Genomic DNA, 19,505 nt, shown 5'->3' with positions numbered 1-19,505 from the left:
TTCTGTCTCAGCTGTCTCTCAGCTGTCTGTCCTGCTCTCCTGTCTCAGCTGTCTGTCCTGTCTCTCCTGTCTCAGCTGTCTCTCCTGTCTCAGCTGTCTCTCAGCTCTCTCTCCTGTCTCTCTCCTGTCTCTCCTGTCTCTTCTGTCTCTCCTGTCTCTCTCCTGTCTCTCTCCTGTCTCTCTCCTGTCTCTCTCCTGTCTCTCTCCTGTCTCTCCTGTCTCAGCTGTCTCTCCTGTCTCAGCTGTCTCTCAGCTCTCTCTCCTGTCTCTCTCCTGTCTCTCTCTTGTCTCTCCTGTCTCAGCTGTCTCTCTCAGCTCTCTCTCCTGTCTCTCTCCTGTCTCTCTCTTGTCTCTCCTGTCTCAACTGTCTCTCCTGTCTCTCTCCTGTCTCAGTGAGTTGACGTCTGTCCATGTTTTAGTAATAATAATTTGGGTTTGTCCCTCTGAGACTTGTTGTCTCTGATGTCCTGAAATGTCTGAGGTCATGTGATCGTGGTGCGTTCAGGTGTCTCTCAGGTGAAAGTTGTATTTATTTCTGTATTTATTTGAATTTCGGATGATTTCCGGATCCCGATTGTGTTCCTAAACTTCCTGCTGCGTGCGGCGCCTGAACGCATCATTAGTCGGCGTCTCTGGGAGAGGACGGCGTGTCCGAGTCCTCCGGGAGGACGAGCGTCTCATCGGCTCTGTGTGTGTTTGTTTGTGTTCAGCTCCGTAGAGCGTTCAGGAGCATCCGGAACGCTCTGCCTCAGATCTTCTACGTCTTCCTGCTCTTCATGTTCAGCGTCCTCATCTTCTCCCTCATGGCGCTCAAACTGCTCGGCAAACGGTGAGAGCGCTTCCTGACGCCGTCTGACGCTTTAAACGAAGTCATGGAATTTCAAAATCACGTCTTCCAGGCCTGGAAAAGGCATTGAATAAGTAAAAAGTCATTAAATTTCCGTCAAAAAATGGAAGAACAACTTCAAAGAATTTTATAAGAAAAAATGATCCAAAAATTTGCAACAAATTAGTAAAAAGTTCAAGAAAAATGACGTGAATGTGAAAAAAACAAGGAAATGACCCACAAAAATCTCTCCAGAAGTTATTATTCTGTATCAGATTTAAAAGATATAATTTTCTCTCACTTTTTATATGATTTTCTAAAACGTCTTAATTCTTTTTCTTTCATAAATGGCAAGAAGGCAACTTTTAAAAATGACCCAAAGATGTGCAACAATTTACCGAAAAGTAACATCGGAAAAAAAGAAAGTTTAAAATGACCTGTAAACATGGAGTATAGAATTATGACATTTATAAATATAGTTTTTGCATCATTTTCTCAAACCTTTTAAATATCTTTTTTTTTCTTTCAATTTGTGGAACATTTCTTGTTAAACTGCTCGACGCCTTTTTTCAATATTTTTGAAAGAAATCAAACCAATTTGCTCGGAGCTCAAAACACCCGTGAAAAGATTCAAAATCATTGAAAGTTTTGGAAAAGAATTTTTAACCCTTTGAGACCGGCGAAAACTGGATTGATTTCTTTCAAAGATGGGAAGACGGCGATGAGCAATTCAGAAGAAAAAATGACCCAAAAATTTGCAACAAATCAGTAAAACTGATGAGAAAATGACCTGAACATAAGTGAAAAAAGTGCTAAAATGAATTAGAAATAAATAAATAAAAATGTTCATTATTTTGAATATTACGTTCTTGATAGTTTTCCTCAGTAATTTGATAGTTCAAAAATAAAATTAAAACTAATTTTCTGCTCATTTTCATTTCACCTTATACTCTTTTATTTTTGGCAATTCACAAGAAAATAGTAAAAAATATGAGAAAATGACCTGAACATAAGCAAAACAAAGGGAAAGTAAGAAAAAAAGATGAATAATGTTTAAAGGCTCATTTCTGCTTTTAAACGTAAAAACCGCAGCTGCGATGTTTGATCGATGCTGTGAATCCGAAGTTCTTTGAGGATCGTTCGTTTTTTTGAAGTTTTATAAAAAACAAAACTTTAAAAAAGTGCGTGTTTTTTTTTGTGCAGCGATCTGAAGACCATCGACGGAGATCCGTACTTCACCAACTACCTGGAGATCGTCTTCGACCTTTACGTCCTCGTCACCACGGCCAACAGCCCCGACGTCATGTGAGACATCAGACAAACGTCCCTCTGTGTCCTCGCTCAGATGTGACGGTGACCTCTGACCTCCTGAGGAACCACCTTCACTTTCAGTTTCAGCCCTTTAAAGTTTTTAAATTTTATAAAAAAAAGTACAAACTCAGCTTACAAATATTTAAGTATTTCTTTATTTTTATTTCCTTTAGTTTTTATGCACCAAAATTTCAGATCTGCTTTTATGACTTAAGATAAAATAAAATAAATATAAATATTGAATCCTTTTTTTCGATCTGAGTTCTGTATCTTTTTATTCGGTTACTTTCTGTGAGGATGAAAAATGATAAAGTTTTTCTGTTTATTCCATCAGTAAGTCGATTGGCTGCGTGTCTGCGGTCACACGTTCCCACAGAAAGAAGAAGTGACTCGTTTAATCTGTTTCATCGGCACGTTTTTGTTTTGTGCTTCTCGTCTGCAGGATGCCGGCGTACAACAGCAGCTTCGTCTTCGCCATCTTCTTCATCTTGTACATCCTCATCAACACCTACATCTTCATGTCCGTCTTCTTGGCCGTCGTCTACAACAACTACAAGAAATACCTGAAGGTACGGCGGCGTCAGCGCGTTACATCTGACTGAAACATTCACGTTTTTAAAAAAAAAGATTATTAAAGTTACGAGAAAGTTCTTAAAACTCGCATTCGTATCAGGCGGCTTCACCTCAGCAGCTGTTTGACGAAAAACACCAAACTTTTAAACAGACTGCTGGAAAAGTTACTGTTAGTCAGCATTTCTCTGATTACATGAAACTCATCCAACCTGAGGTACGGTGGCTCTGAGGTGCCAAAACTGGGAAAAAAACCCAAAAACTGTAAACAAATGACTGTTATTAAATCATATTAATAAAACATATTAACAAAACATCAAACAAAACTATAAGATTTTTCATGTTTTCAGAATGTGATTTTTTTATATAATAACACATAAGGTGTTCAAAGTCTGATGGAAATTTGAAAATCCAGCAATTATTTCTTATTTCGTGGTTTCTGTGATAAATGGTCTGAATCTTTTTGATTTTTATAGAAATATTTCAAAACCCCAAACTTTCAAACTTTTGAATTAAAAAAATGCATATTTTTCTCTGTCATTTAAAAATGGTTAAAGAATGTTTACAGAAAAAAAATCACCATTTTTTTCTTACAAAAATTTGCAAAAATAAAAACAAAAATAAGAATAAAAAAATGCCAAAGTGTTTACATTTTAAAGAGTAACTTCTTGAAAAATTGGCAAAAATGTTTAAGACAAAAAAATGCCAAAAATGTATTTTTAAAAATTGCTGAAATCATTGAAAGAAAATGTGATTTCTTTAAAAATCAGCTTTTAAATAAAAGCAAAATACAGCAATTTAAAGTTGTTTGCCAAAATCCAAACCATCAGTCCCTTCCCTGCACTTAAAAATTTCCCGTTTTTGTAGCTGAAAATGTGTGGTCTTTGAAAAGTCCCGTAAAAGTATCGATTAAATGTGTCTGAACCCTGTAATGTTATATTGTATATGATGTAAATTTTACACTGTTTAGTGTTTGAGATGAAGCTCTGCTCTTTTAAACTTGCTTGATTTCAAAACAAAAACATATTTAGTGATTTAATTTGATCATCTCTCTCTGTGCTCCACCAGGAGGAGGTACGGCAGCTGGTGAGGGCCAAGAGGCACAAGATGGTGCGGGCGTTCGCCGTGCTGCAGGAGCAGCGGGAGGGCGGCGGCGAGCCCGTGGTGACGCAGGCCAACTGGACCCAGCTGGTCAAACTGGTCCAGCCCGACATCAGCAACGCTCACAGAGAGCTGCTGTGGAGCGTCTCCGACGACAACAACCAGGGCTGCATCGGTGAGACGCACACACACACACACACACACACACACACACACACAAATATATCTGCGTTATCTCCATGATGCAGACATTCAAAGTTTTGCGTTAAAAAATATCAAATCAAATATTCTCCGACATTATTAAGAAGAAAAAAATCTGCAGAAACTCTCGAGATTAAACACAAATTCACCCGAAAAACACGAATATTCAGAGATTAAAAGTGAAAATTTGATAACAAAAATCTCAGATTATATTTAAATTTGATTCTTCAGATTACCCTCCATCAGACGCTCTGACCCTCTGAAGCTCTGACGCTCTGACCCTCTGACCCTCTGACCCTCTGACGCTCTGACCCTCTGACCCTCTGACGCTCTGACCCTCTGACGCTCTGACCCTCTGACGCTCTGACCCTCTGACGCTCTGACGCTCTGACCCTCTGACGCTCTGACGCTCTGACGCTCTGACGCTCTGACCCTCTGACCCTCTGACGCTCTGACGCTCTGACGCTCTGACCCTCTGACCCTCTGACGCTCTGACGCTCTGACCCTCTGACGCTCTGACGCTCTGACGCTCTGACCCTCTGACCCTCTGAAGCTCTGACGCTCTGACGCTCTGACCCTCTGACGCTTGACGCTCTGGCCCTTCTGACACTCTGACGCTCTGACCCTCTGAAGCTCTGACCCTCCGGCCCTCTGAAGCTCTGACGCTCTGACCCTCTGACGCTCTGACGCTCTGACCCTCTGACGCTCTGACCCTCTGACGCTCTGACCCTCTGACGCTCTGACGCTCTGACCCTCTGACCCTCTGACGCTCTGACCCTCTGACCCTCTGACGCTCTGACCCTCTGACCCTCTGACCCTCTGACGCTCTGACGCTCTGACCCTCTGACGCTCTGGCCCTCTGACGCTCTGACGCTCTGGCCCTCTGAAGCTCTGACGCTCTGACCCTCTGAAGCTCTGACCCTCTGACGCTCTGACCTCTGACCCTTCTGACGCTCTGAGCGCTCTGACCCTCTGACCCTCTGACCCTCTGACTCTCTGGCGCTCTGACCCTCTGACGCTTGACCTCTGACCCTCTGAAGCTCTGACGCTCTGACGCCTGACGCTCTGACCCTCTGACGCTCTGACGCTCTGGCCCGCTTGACGCTTGACCTCTGACTTGACGCTCTGACCCTCTGACGCTTGACCCTCTGACGCTCTGACGCTCTGAAGCTCTGACCCTCTGACGCTCTGACGCTCTGACGCTCTGACCCTCTGACCCTCTGACGCTCTGACGCTCTGACGCTCTGACGCTCTGACCCTCTGACGCTCTGACCCTCTGACGCTATGACCCTGACCTCTGACGCTCTGGCCCTCTGGCCCTCTGAAGCTCTGACCCTCTGAAGCTCTGGCCCTCTGGCCCTCTGAAGCTCTGACCCTCTGACCCTCTGACCCTCTGACCCTCTGACCCTCTGAAGCTCTGACGCTCTGACCCTCTGACGCTCTGACCCTCTGGCCCTCTGACGCTCTGGCCCTCTGACGCTCTGACGCTCTGACCCTCTGACCCTCTGGCCCTCTGAAGCTCTGACGCTCTGACGCTCTGACGCTCTGGCCCTCTGAAGCTCTGACGCTCTGGCCCTCTGACGCTCTGAAGCTCTGACCCTCTGACCCTCTGACGCTCTGACCCTCTGACGCTCTGACCCTCTGACCCTCTGACCCTCTGACGCTCTGACCCTCTGACCCTCTGACCCTCTGAAGCTCTGACGCTCTGACCCTCTGACGCTCTGACGCTCTGACCCTCTGACCCTCTGACGCTCTGACCCTCTGACCCTCTGACCCTCTGACGCTCTGACCCTCTGACCCTCTGACGCTCTGACCCTCTGACCCTCTGACCCTCTGACGCTCTGACCCTCTGACCCACTGATGCTCTGACCCTCTGACGCTCTGACCCTCTGACGCTCTGACCCTCTGACGCTCTGACGCTCTGGTCTGCAGAGTCATTATCTGCTCGCTTATCGTCCGTGAGGAGGAAGTCAAACTGCTTCATCATTCTCTTCAGCTTTAATGTGAGAACTAAACCAGCAGCAGAGACGATATCAGACTGAGACAGATGGACACAGTGGTGTTACATTATCTCACACACACACACACATACACAATAAGCAAACAGCTTTTCGCCTTTCTTCTTTTATTCGTCTCCGGTTTTTGGGTCCAGCTGAACGGATCATTTAACAGACGCTTCCTTCGGTTCCATCTTTTTTACGTGTTATTTTCTTGCAGATAATTTGGTGGTATTTGGTGAAAAAACCTTTCAATAAGAAGAAACAGAAAAAAAGAAAAAATATTTCAAATATATGCTACCGTGAATATATATGGAAATAGAAAGCACATATGTAAATATTAAAACCCAAGTTCGTTATTTATTTATTGAGGACTGAGATTATGTTTTTTCTTTTATTCATTTCACTATTTATTTTATTTTTTGATTTTTAAATTTTTTTTAAATGAAAATTAAATGTAATGTGATATAATGTTTACACAGAATGTTACCTGAACTTTAATAAGAACGTTGATGCTAAAAACATTATTAAAAACGTTGCATTGGTTGCATCATAACATTCTCAGAACGTTTTTAGAACCAAAACTTGTCAGCTGACATTAAGTTATCGGGTCGTCCTCATTTCATCATTTTGATCTTTAGTGAAAAAAATATTACAGAATGTTGATTTCAAAAGCTACGTTGACACCGTGACTCGGTGAAACGTGTGAGAGACCAGAAGAGGAAACAGCCGAGTGAAGAAATGTGGAAACTAACGGAAACGCTGAAGGCATTTTACTGCTGGATGACTCAGCAGAAAAAAACATTAACACAGCAGTTTAACTCTGCAGCCGAGACTCTCACATGGCTCTGCCTGCGGACGCTTCGGCAACCTGACGGGAGGCCGGGGGCCAGGGGCCCGTCACAGCGGCCCCATACGTGATTCTAGGATATAGGACATTAATAAGATTTTAGGACATTTCTGGGATTGTAAGACATTTCTCCAATTTGAGGACATTTCTCAGACTTTAGGACATTTCAGGGACTGCAGGATGTTTCTAAGGTTTAGGGCCATTTCAAGGATTTTAGGACATTTCTTTTATGATTTTAAGATATTTCTCAGATTTTCTGACATTTCTAGGATTTTAGGACCTAATGTCTGATGGTGAAGTGACCCCCTGCTGGTCCCGCAGATTCACCTCACTCTTTCATCATATCTTAATCTCTTACGTGTTATATTTATTTTTCGACCGGCAGGTAAGGTAGCGTTCGTCCAGCTGGCCGACCTCCTGAACATCGAGGTCATCACAATCAAGTCCAGACCACACCCACTCAACAGTGTGTGCCCCGCCCTCTACCAGTCGGCCCCCAGCCGCCTGCTCTGCAGACTGGTCCAACACCGGTGAGACGGAGAGACAGACAGACGGACAGACGGACAGAGACACAGACTGGTTTTACCTGTTCATGATGATCATGTCGCTCTGTGAATCTCTAAAATAACATTTAAGAAAAAACTTTTTTATTTTCAGCTGATGATTTAGAAAACATTGTTATTTTTCCCTCTGAATCCGAGTAAAGAAACCTGTGTGTGTGTGTGTGTGTGTGTGTGTGTGTGTGTGTGTGTGTGTGTGTGTCTCTCTCTCTCTCTCTCTCTCTCTCTCTCTCTCTCTCTCTCTCAGGGCCTTTGTGATCGTGTACGATCTGATCATCCTGGTCAACGCCGTGTTCATCGGCCTGGACGAGGAGAAGCCGATGATCGCCAACTCGGAGTGGGCGTTCCTGGCGCTCTACCTGCTGGAGATCCTGCTGAAGCTCTACGTCTTCGAGCCCAGAGCGTTCTTCTCCAGACACAGCTTCTGGAACTGGTGAGCGCCCGCCGGCGTCCCCGGCTGACACCGTTAGGGTCCACATGAGCAAAGGATTGTGGTTTAACACGGCGGCCTGTCTGCCGGACGTGGTTTAACCCTCTGTGGTGCCGTGTTGCTCTGGGGAACATTTTCTGCTGTTAACACTCACACAGCACATCCTCACTTACGCTGCAGTGCTTTAAAAAGAGCCGGGGCCCTCGGGGGCCCTCAGGGGCCCCGCAGCACCGTTTACACTGTCACATGACTCTCTGGGGGCCATAGAAAGTCTCTTTTCGGGGCCCTCCTCACAAGGTTCAGCCCCATTAACGCTCTCCACAAAAATGGTCCAAGAACGTTTTTTCTGTCATTTTAAAATCTTTAGAAAAATAGATTCACAATAAAAGACGAGTAAAGTTTCATTTTTAATTGTTTTATGTGCTGAATTTGAAAATGAAGACAGAAAATGACTAAAATCAAACGTTGCCTTGAAGCACTGTCGCATTACACCGCAACAGTTTGTGTGTTTCGGTTTAAAGCGTTGTCATCGTTTTCTCTTTCATCTCTGCGAATTGCCCCGGATCGTTGAATAATCCGAATATTTTCATAACGTAATGGGACTGTATAAACTTAGATTACATAAGATTTTAACATAAACAGTGTTGCGTTAAGGTAACGTCACCAAAAGTGTGCACACCAAAAATACCGTTTTTGGAAATGTCTTTAAATCATGGTTATGTATTTATGACAAAAAAACGATATAAACAATAAACATGTTTTTTTTAACCAGCTGTCATCGTAACACGTACCACAGAGGATTAACGAATGTTCATGATGAAATGAAGATGCAACGTCAGTTTTTAGTCTCTTTTGGCACAAACTTTCATTTGGACGCAACATTTAGCTGGTTAGATTTTGGTGGTCAAAGGTCAAAGGTCAAGGTTACTGTGACCTTGTCTGTCTCGTTCTTTTGCACGCAATATTTTAAGAAATTTGTTGAAATTTGGCACAAACGTTCACTTGAATCACTTGAATGACTCAAAGTTCACCTGGTTCTGAACGTGCAGCTCTGCTAACTGGACCGCCCAGATCCACCTCCTTCGAAACTCCCGTGAGCGCATTGCTCATGTGATCGCAGCTTTACAAAATCTGTGAGTTATGTACAAATTCTGGTTCTTTACTTTTTGCAGAAAATCATATGAACGGTGCCTGAGAACATCCTGTTGATTTGGTCCAATATTCTGTATTTCAGTGTTTGAAACTGTTGGAGTGTTTTGCAGAACGTCCTCTGACACCAGAGGAAACATTTTCAGATAAAATAATCATGAAATCATTTCCAGATGTAAAATCAATCAGCTGTGTCACGTCCGTTTCACACAGCTTATCTTCATCGCAGATTATCAGTACGAGGTACGTGACCCATGTTTCGCTTTTCTCCCCTGCTGCTTCCTCAGCTGGACGGCGCTCGGAGCAGCTCGCTGAAGCTTCAGGCGCCAACTTCACTCAGTTTTTATTTTGGTACCATGATGAAAAAACTGAAAAAAACTGCAGCACTGTGGAGCCACATTAGGGACGAAAAGTCTGAAAGGAAAAACATTTTTTCTACAAATTTAAAAAAAAAAGACAAACCAAAACTAGCTGAACATCCGCCTGCTGCTCACAGGTTTGTTTTTTCTTTCAGACGTTTTACACACAGAGGCCACTTTATCAGGTACGTCACTGCCAAAATAAAAGCAGCAAACTCAGGGACCGAAAAATGAAACCAAAAATATGAAGCATGAAAACCTGCAGTTCCTCTAATGTCCACTAGAGGCTGACAAGAGTCATCCTCCATAGACCCCCATGTTAACCCCTTAGGGACTGTTTGTCTCATTTTAGTCTCTTTTCTTCTTCCTGTTGTGATAACTGTGTGTGTGTTGATGCATGTGTCCTAAATGTAGTCCAGATTGTGTATTTGAGTGTAATCAGTGAATTTGCAGCTCAGCTCCTACAATAAGTCTAAAATACACTGTGGAAACTAAATAGTTACATTCAGACTGTCCAAAAATGCTCCATTGAAACCCATTCAAACTGACATTTTTGATCCCACAGCCATCAGAGCAGAAAAACAGGACTTGTATTATTTCTGGGTGTCATTCTGGGCTTTTGACTCTGAATTTGTCATTTTGACTATTTTCCACCTGATGAGGTCATTTTGACCATATTTGGCATATGGAGGAAATACATGCTATTTCCACTAGGTGACCTGTCACAGTCAATGTAGCTGCTGATCACTGACATATCCCAGACTGTCAGCAGCTACACTCACACACTGACATATCCCAGACTGTCAGCAGCTACACTCACACACTGACATATCCCAGACTGTCAGCAGCTACACTCACACACTGACATGTCCCAGACTGTCAGCAGCTGCACTCGCAGAGAGATATGAGTGTGTGTGATATTAAGTGTTCAAATGTCCAAATTTACAGCAGAAATAATCATGTTTTTACCCCGGTGCAAAAAAAAAGAAAACTCTTCTCAAACAGAGTCGGCAGCATCGTAACTGTAGCCGTAGCTGTAGCAGCTGTACCTGATACCTGATAAAGTGGACTCTGTTAGACTCTGAGCCTCCTAAACTTCTGCTGCAGCGTTTGATGTTTTCTTTGTTTTCAGCTGCGTTGTTGCGCCTCCTGCTGGTAAACAGAGCGGCTGCAGAGACGTCTGTGGGTTTCATGGATGTTTTATGAGAGCTGGATATCTGATTCAGCGATGGTGCCCTCGCTCTTTTTAGTTTTTTCTTTCATTATTTTTCGTGCACTCTTGCAGCGTTCACACAGACAGCGTTTGTGCTGCAGAGCTGTTTCCTGCTGCTCTAACTTCTGTATTTACACATTTAAAATTGAAGCTGTAAGCACACACAGACAGTGAAAAAGCATTTTAATAATTATGTCGACTCTAAACAACCTTTTACTACAGTTTCAACATGTTTATCTGACAGAGATGCAGAAATACAAACATTGCTGTTTTACTCACCCTGTCCTGCTTGTGTTTCAAAATAAAAGACAATGTTTCCGTCGACTGAATCCCTTCACACAAGGTATTTTATTCTGAAATATTTACGGGACGTGTTGTTGGCAAGTCAGTAGCTCGCACAACTTCGTAAACGAGCAGAATATTTGCTCTTATGCAAATATTATATTCTATTATTACTAATAATATACTCTTATATATGCCGCTCGTGAAAGCTGTCAGTGTGAAAGCTGTCAGTGTGAAAGCTGTCAGTGTGAACACTGTCAGTGTTAACGCTGTCAGTGTGAACGCTGTCAGTGTGAACGCTGTCGGTGTGAACGCTGTCAGTGTGAACGCTGTCGGTGTGAATGCTGCGAGTGGTGAGGTTGCCGTCATGTGCTGCTCATGCATGCAGTGCGCTCCTGAGCGCCACATCAGATCTCATAATACATCCATGAAATGTTTCTGCTGTTCATCGCGTCGGTGATGTCACAGTGATGTCACAGTGACGTCACAGTGACGTCATGTGACCACAAATAGGACGAAAAACCTTCAGCTTGGTTTTCAGCTAACGCTGGTTCGGCTTTCAGCCTCATCGCTGACTTGAAGTGTTTGATTTTAACATTTGTTTGTGTTTTCAGGTTCGACACCATCATCGTAGTCTCCGCCCTCATCGCCACCATCATCAACTCCACCATGGCGTCATGTGAGTCTGTTCGCTTCCTGTTCGTATGGATGAAATAAAGCTTCAGCGTGATGCTTTGAAGCAGAGTCAGAAATCAGTGCAGAAATCTGACTGAACAAAGCTGCTGGTCCCTCTTGTTTTCCTCAGTGTTGTTATTATTATTATCATTAGTTTTATTCGCAGGAAATCGAACTGACCATGCTAAAAAATATACCAAACTTTGCACATAGGTCCAGTTGCATGCAAACACAAGCCAAAAGTCCTGATGGTGGCGCTACAGCGATCGTCTTCATTTCAAAAGTTTGAAAATTCAGAACAAATCATTCGTACGTGCTGCTTTGCATCTTACTCCAAATGTGGCCCAACTGTGAGGAAACTTCTGCACACTTCACTAAATAAATAATAAAGTCCATCAATCTGTTTTTTTAAAAAAACATCAAACTATAAAACCGATCTCTTCACACATTTTTTGCTCAGTTGACACCAAACCCGCTGCAGGGCGTCGTTAAAGTGTCGGACACAAACCATCCACACAGATTTCTCATTTATCAAAAACTGAGCCGACAGTGCATCCAAATGTTTGACTGCTGTAAATATATATTTACAAGTTCTTGCTAAATAACTCTTCAAGTTTCATGAAAAAAAAGATAAAATATTTCTGTCATGGTAGATTTAGTTCAGAAGTTTATCTGTGAAACTGAATTTTTGGCAGCATTTAAATTCTGTCCTCGTGAACTGTTGCGGTCTGAGGTAAAATGGCATCTTTAAACATCAGTTTTTCACTTATGGATCAAATCAGTCTTTGTAGAAACTAATAATCAACAAGTCATCAAGTCTGAAATCTTACAGTGCACAGACAGCTGATATCCTGCCCCCTGCTGGTCACTGAGATACTGGCCTGTTTTCGGTGTCTGAGGTTGTGAGTTTGAGTCTCATGATGCTGTTTTCACTTTCTGATGTCGAGTTTTCGTTGTCTTCACATTCGTCTGCTGCTAAAAATGCCCGACCCAGACCCGTCGCTGTGCAGCAGATATAATTCATGTTTATATAAACTTTATTTATATAGCAACTTTATTTATATAGCACGTTTTTGAACAAAGTTACAAAGTGCTTTTCCGACATGCTGTTTTGACATTCAGTCAATAATTGAAGTCATTAACACTGACATGAGCGTGTGCAGGTTCCTCCCTCCTGGGACAATGAAGACAGTTTGTCTCTCTGAATAACTGTCTCCGTCCTGTTTTAGCGGGGAACTACACCAGCCGTCAGATCCTGGACATCGTCTTCATCTTGCGAGTGCTGCGTCTGATCCGGGTGGTGGACAGCATCAAAAGGTTTGAGCTCCAGCTCAGATTCAGACATGCAGGTCGATCTCAGATGGAGGACACTTTTTGTCTCTGCGAAAAAGTTAAAGAGCAACTTAACAAGAAATGGCCCAGAAATTAGTAAAAAGTTACAAGAAATTCACCTGAAAAAAGGCTAAAAAAAGAAAAAGAAAATCAGACGAGAGAGAAAATGACCTTGAGAGGTAAAAAAATAAAATAATTCTGGGCAGTGTTCGCTTGCTTTTTTTAATAATATCTAATCATCCCGCCAAGCTCATTTTCAGGTCATTTTCTCGTCACCTTTCACCATTTTTTTTGCAATTTGTGAGAAATTTCTCGTCAAGTTGTTTTTAAAGATTTTTTACATTAAATTTTTTAAAGATCTCAAACCGACTTTCTTTGGTATCGGAGGTCTGAATGCTCGTGAAAGGTGTCTGAGAGCAGCACAACGAACAAACCTAAAGTCAGTCAGGGGTGAAAGGGTTAACGCAGCAGGACAGCTGGTTATGTGTCTTCGCTCTCTCATCCGTCTGGATTTTTCTTCGTATTTCTGTTTTGTGTCTGAACGTGATGCGTCGCTCACGATGTGGACTTTCCTCCCCGTTAGGTTTCGTGCGATCATCAACACTCTGATCCGGATCGGACCGGCGATCCTCACGTTCGGACAGCTGATCATTGTGAGTGATTTTTAACCCCGAAAAGTCTAAATGTTGTTTTTAAAGATGTGGTGCAAAAAACAGACCGAGAGTCTTACAGCAGGGACACTTTTTCAAAGTGGCCGGGGCCGGGGGCCGGGGCCGGGGGCCGGGGGCTGGGGCCAGTCGCAGCACTAAACGTGTCAAGAACTGAAGGACATTCCTTGGATTTTAAGAAGTTCCTTGGATTTTAGGAGGTTTCTCGGATTTTAGGAGGTTTTAAGGATTTTGGGATTTCAGGACGTGATTAAGATTTTGAATTCTTGTAGGATTTAAGGACATTTAAAAGATTTTAAGATGTTCTGAGGATTTTAGGACATTTCTCAGATTTTCGGAAGTTTCTATGATTTTAGGGCTGTCCTGGAATTTTAAGATGTTGATTTTAGGACATTTGTGGGATTTTAGGGAATTTCTAGGATTTTATTACTTTTTATAGGATTTTAGGACGTTTCCAGAAGCACATTTCTCTGATTTTTGGACATTTCTAGGTTTTTAAGCTGTTTCTAGGATTTTAGAATGAGTCGAGCATTTTAGGACATTTTGTGACGTCTCTTGGATTTTAGGGCATTAGTACAAAGGTAAAAGTACAGAAGGACAAAAACGAATCACTTTATTGTCCTTACACGTTCTGGAAGTTATAAAATGGTTGACAGACTTTTGTAGAGTTTAAATCTCGCCTGATCATCCCGTCGGTGACTGTGTGTGTGACCGGCTCGTCCTCGTCCTCAGGTGGTGTACTACGTCTTCGCCATGGTGGGGATGGAGGTGTTCAAAGACAAGGTGAAGTTTTACGAGGAGGGCTCCAGCGACCCGGCGAAGGCGTACTGCGGGAACCCTCTGCTGGAGAAGAAGACCTTCGCTCAACTCAACTACTGCAAGAACAACTTCAACAACGTGGTGTCGTCCTTCATCCTGCTGGTGGAGCTCACCGTGGTCAACCAGTGGCACGATATCCTTCACCTCCACGCCTCACCGGTCCGATCGGTGACGGCGCTGCCATGTTCACTGGGTTTCTTCTCGTGTAGCTGCCCTCATTAGCCCCGGGCATCACATATTTATATTCCAAAGCTGCACATACTTTCTTTGAGACTCCCTAAATATCTCTGAGTAAATGCACGAAGCGTTCGTCCCACATGATGTGTTCAAGGACTGTTGGAAATTTGAAAATCCAACAATAATTTCTGTCATTGTGTCATTTTGGTGATTTTTATGTAGATGACCCCGGACCTTCGAAAGGTGTGTTTTCTTCAAAAAATCACCAAAAAATTTCAAAGAAAAATAAATTGGCAAAGATGTTTAGAAAAAGAAAAAGATCGCCCAGAGATTTTAAAGAAAAAGAATCAAATATCCCCCAAAAATCACCAATAACAAGCCCAAAGTTTTCAAAGAAAAAAATCGCCAATTTTTTTAAGAGAAAATCACCAAAAACGATGAAAAGAAAATAAATTTTCAAAACTTTTTAAAAAAATAAAACAGTTACTGACAAAAGGAAACAAAATCATTAAAAAACAAACATTCTTTTATTTTTTAAGTATTAGCATCAAAATATAGTAACGGATGATAATGGCATTTTTGCTCAGTTTGATGCTGCAGCTGATAAATGTGGAGCTCGTTTTAATGACTTTATTTTTCTATAATGATGAATCATCATTTACTCTTAATTATGTATATTATCAGTAATCTGAATCTAAAAAGTAACTAAAGCTTTAAAATAAAAGCAGTGCAAAAGAAAAACAACGAATCAGAAAAAATACTCCAAATCTTCCGCTCAGATGTTCTGATGATTTTTAAGAGTCGTTTCTGTGATTCTTTAACCGAATCTCACTGCTCAGCAGCGGCTTCGCCATCGTCACACACGCGTCGGCCAGGATCTTCTTCATCCTCTTCCACATCGTAGTCGTCATCATCATCATCAAGTAAGAGGAGGAGCGGGAGCAGCAGCAGGAGGAGGAGGAGTCTGGAGGAGGTGGAGGAGGAGTCAGGAGGAGGAGGAGGAGTCTGGAGGAGGAGGAGGAGGAGGAGGCTGGAGGAGGTGGAGGAGGAGTCAGGAGGAGGAGGAGGAGGAGGAGATGTGTTTGACTTTATTTTATTTATTAGCACTTTTCATAAATCAGACTTTGTAATAATTAAAGTTGATAATTAATAATGATTTGAAATAAGAGTTCTCATTAAAACCAGGATTCAAAGTAGAGATAAAAAGAAAAATAAATGTATTAATAATAATGAGAATAATAATAATAAATAATAAATGAAAGGATAACAGTGCAAAGTATAAAAATTAGATAAAAATGTTTAAAAAATAAAAAAAAGATTGTACCTTTTATTAAAACGGTTAAACACACTAAAACATATAAATAATTATTCAACATATAAATAACTAAATAAATAAAGTTCAATGAAAGCCGGACTCCTCCTCCTCCTCCTCTTCATCACTGAAACATGAACACGCAGACGTGAAACACACATTTTAATATCCAGCGTGAGTCCTCGTCCACAGATCAGCTCACAGATCGTGTTTGCAGAATTTGCAGAAAACCTTCGAGTTTTCTTCGGCTCACGGTTTTCTGCGTGTGCAGACAGGAAGCCGCTCACACGTCCTTCAGCTCACATTCATTTATTGTCCCCAAAAATTATTGTCACTTTGGCAACAAATGCATAAATAATGCGACCTTAAATAGCACACATTGCTCGGTCCCGGTCCAAACCCACTTCCTGTTGTGTTTCAGCATCTTCGTGGCGTTCGTCCTGGAGGCGTTCTTCGTGGAGTACTCGGTGGAGAAGAGCGACCTGCAGACGTCTCTGGAGAGGAAGATCGAGGAGCTGGAGCTGGCTGTGGCGCAGTGCGTTACCAAGACAACCAAAGCATCCGAAACTCTGGCTGTTTTAACCCTTTAAAACCTCAGAACGTTTGCCTGATTACTTTCAGAAACGTGGGAAGAAAGTTTTGAGTGAAGAAAGACGAAATGACCCAAAAAATCAGAAGAAATTAGTAAAAAATACAAGAAAATTACCTGAAATATTTTTTTTTAAGTAGAAAGAAACGCTTTAAAATTAAAATAACACTAAACATCATTTTAAACATGTAATTATGATAAGTTAGTTTTTTCCCCTCGACATTTTTCCTTAGCTTTTAAAATTTCGTTTTTTTCTAAATTTGCTGATTTCTTTCACTTTGTGGAACATTTTTCACCAAGAGAGAAATTACATTCACTCATTACGTTAAAACCAACCTCAAAGGTTAAAGGACTAAAGAAAAGCGATGTCGCTCCAGGTTTCTGGGGCTTAATCCGGCCAGCTGGCACTGGATGTTAACCCTTTCAGACCTGAGCAAATTATCTTGATTTCTGTCTAAAAAATGGAAAGAGGAACTCAGCAAAAGTACAAGAAAAATTACTCGACAATTTGTAAAAAAAATAATTTATAGTTGTGACTGTGATTATTATATAGATATATGTAGTTATATATAGATTTCCCCTGCTGTTTTCTTTTCTTCTCTTGACATTTTCCTTTAGCATTGTTTAAAAATAATTTTCTAAATCCACTATTTTGTTGCACTTTGTGGAACATTTCCCAACAAATTTTTTCGTCGCGTTTCATCCCGTGTTTTTGAAAGAAATCGCAGCGATCGGCTCGAATGTTTAAATGCTTGTAAAAATCGTCCGAAAGCAGCAAAAGAAACTTAATGAGGCTCCAGAATTCAAAGGGTTAAAGATCAGATTTAGATTAAAGCTGTAAAGTTTTCACAGTCAGACGGTGTGTGTGTGTGTGTGTGTGTGTGTGTGTGTGTGTGTGTGTGTGTGTGTGTGTGTGTCTGTGTCTGTGTCTGTGTGTGTGTGTCTGTGTTTGTGTCTGTGTGTGTGTGTGTGTGTGTGTGTGTGTGTCTGTGTCTCTGTGTGTGTGTGTGTGTGTGTGTGTTTGTGTGTCTGTGTGTGTGTGTGTGTGTGTGTGTGTGTGTGTGTGTGTGTGTGTCTGTGTCTCTGTCTGTGTGTGTGTGTGTTTGTGTGTGTGTGGCTGTGTGTGTGTGTGTGTGTGTGTGTGTGTCTGTGTTTGTGTCTGTGTCTGTGTGTGTGTCTGTGTGTGTGTGTGTGTCTGTGTCTCTGTGTGTGTGTGTGTGTGTGTGTCTGTGTCTCTGTCTGTGTGTGTGTGTGTGTGTGTGTGTGTCTGTGTCTCTGTGTGTGTGTGTGTGTGTGTGTGTGTGTGTGTGTGTGTGTGTGTGTGTGTGTGTGTGTGTGTGTGTGTGTGTGTGTGTGTGTGTGTGTGTGTGTCTGTGTTTGTGTCTGTGTGTGTGTGTGTGTGTGTGTGTGTGTGTGTGTGTGTGTGTGTGTGTGTGTGTGTGTGTGTGTGTGTGTGTGTGTGTCTGTGTCTCTGTCTGTGTGTGTGTGTGTGTGTGTGTGTGTCTGTGTCTCTGTCTGTGTGTGTGTGTGTGTGTGTGTGTGTGTGTGTGTGTGTGTGTGTGTGTGTGTGTGTGTGTGTGCTGCTCAGTAAACCTGGTTTGTGTTGTTTTGTCCATCAGAGAGAAGCTGGAGGACAACTTGGTGAACGCCATGGAAACCATGGACAGTGACCAGGGAACCGGCCAATCAGCGAGCAGCAAACCCGGCCTGATGTTTAAAATCGCCTCAAAAAGTAAGAAGTTGGTGTGAACGCTCGAAACGCCGAAACAGTTTTACAGCTGATCGAATCCTAAAAACTGACAAGATTTTTACTTTTTTTTCAAGAGAATCCTGCAGATCCGCTCAACCAGAAATAAGTTCAAATCTAAAATGTGTAGTTTTCAAATCTTAGAAATGTTCTAAAATTCAAGAAATGAAAAATCTTAGAAACGTCTTATATTCCGATAACATCCAAAAATCTGAGAAGTGTCAAAAAATGTCCTAAAATTTTAGGAACGTCCGAAAATCCCAGTAATGTCCTTAAATCTTAAAAATGTCCCAAAATTTACAAATGTCCTAAAGTCCTAGAAACTTCTGAATATAAAAAAAAATAAATCTTAAAATCATTTTCAGGAAATGTGCTACAATCCCAGAAATTTCCCAAAATCATAGAGATGTCCTCAAATCTCAAACATGTTTGGGGCCCCTGGCCTGCTGCCGTTTTTCAGAACTGGCCCCCAGACTCGGCATATAAACCCTCTTCACGTATAAAACCTCTTTATATATAAAACCTCTTTATATATAAAACCTCTTTATATATAAAACCTCTTCATATATAAAACCCTTCATTAAACACTCAGTCAGGGGAAACATTGGCAGTGTGTTTGATCAGAGTATTGATTTTGATTTTGATTTTGATTTTGATTTTGATTTTGATTTTGATGATCAGTTTCGGTAATCCTGCTGGTTCGTGTCTCCCGTCAGGATATCGGACGGTGGACGCGCTGCTGCAGCGGATGTTCGAGGCCGATCTCGACCCCGAAGACTTCGCTGAGAACGACGACGCCAACGGGAACTTTTCCAACCCGACGTTTGGCTCCGTGTGAACGTTAACGTATAAATCCACCTGAAGGGAAGCAGATTCTGCCGTTTCTATACAGTTTTATACGCTCGTGTTTAAATCTGATGTTTATCCAGTGTTATATTTTTATATTTCTGACCTGTCGCTCTGTGTAGAAACTCATAAAGAATATTTACACGGTTTATTTATCTCTCATCTCTTTTTGGCAAAAATAACAAAGTCTGTTATTATAGAAGTAAAAGTTTTCCGGTGAGGACAGACAGCCGGAGGAAACGACCTCAGGAAACACTAGAGTATATTTCAATTTTTTGTTTTAAAAAAATCTGTGTTTTAAAACAAGAAAAATTCTCCTCTAAAATGTTTGAGTCTAAATTTAGAAGCTGAGAATACTCGTGTACTTTTACTGCTGATACTTTAACTCAGTGAGTCAAAAGAAGAGGCCTAAGGGACTGTTCTTTATTTACCAGAGGAGGCGGATCGGTCCACATGAAGTGACAGTTTCTGATGTTTTTGCAGCCTGAAGG

The 19,505-nt window shown here is 42.0% G+C and overlaps 1 protein-coding gene across 3 annotated transcripts in view; it reads left to right on the top strand.

Annotated features, from left to right (window-relative positions):
- tpcn3 (two pore segment channel 3) overlaps positions 1-19,163 on the top strand; it is a 26,350-nt gene extending 7,187 nt beyond the window's left edge. For 2 of the 3 annotated variants that reach the window (XM_088075176.1, XM_088075178.1), the window contains 15 exons: positions 711-829; positions 2,030-2,131; positions 2,580-2,706; positions 3,776-3,983; positions 7,242-7,386; positions 7,664-7,849; positions 9,209-9,238; positions 11,464-11,528; positions 12,754-12,841; positions 13,440-13,509; positions 14,257-14,476; positions 15,353-15,443; positions 16,254-16,367; positions 18,041-18,153; positions 18,885-19,163. In XM_088075176.1, coding sequence (XP_087931302.1) covers positions 711-829; positions 2,030-2,131; positions 2,580-2,706; positions 3,776-3,983; positions 7,242-7,386; positions 7,664-7,849; positions 9,209-9,238; positions 11,464-11,528; positions 12,754-12,841; positions 13,440-13,509; positions 14,257-14,476; positions 15,353-15,443; positions 16,254-16,367; positions 18,041-18,153; positions 18,885-19,006 — 1,800 coding nt within the window. In that variant the 3' untranslated portion in view covers positions 19,007-19,163. The remainder of the gene's footprint in view (positions 1-710; positions 830-2,029; positions 2,132-2,579; positions 2,707-3,775; positions 3,984-7,241; positions 7,387-7,663; positions 7,850-9,208; positions 9,239-11,463; positions 11,529-12,753; positions 12,842-13,439; positions 13,510-14,256; positions 14,477-15,352; positions 15,444-16,253; positions 16,368-18,040; positions 18,154-18,884) is intronic. The other variant, XM_088075177.1, reaches the window with a different exon arrangement.
- Positions 19,164-19,505: the final 342 nt, after the last annotated feature.

Source organism: Plectropomus leopardus, chromosome 3 (assembly GCF_026936395.1).
Source record: "Plectropomus leopardus strain MGB_pleo_1.0 chromosome 3, ASM2693639v1, whole genome shotgun sequence".
Classification (NCBI taxonomy): domain Eukaryota; kingdom Metazoa; phylum Chordata; class Actinopteri; order Perciformes; family Serranidae; genus Plectropomus; species Plectropomus leopardus.
The sequence above is the reverse complement of the archived record's forward strand: the minus strand, read 5'-3'. Positions and strand labels throughout refer to the sequence as shown.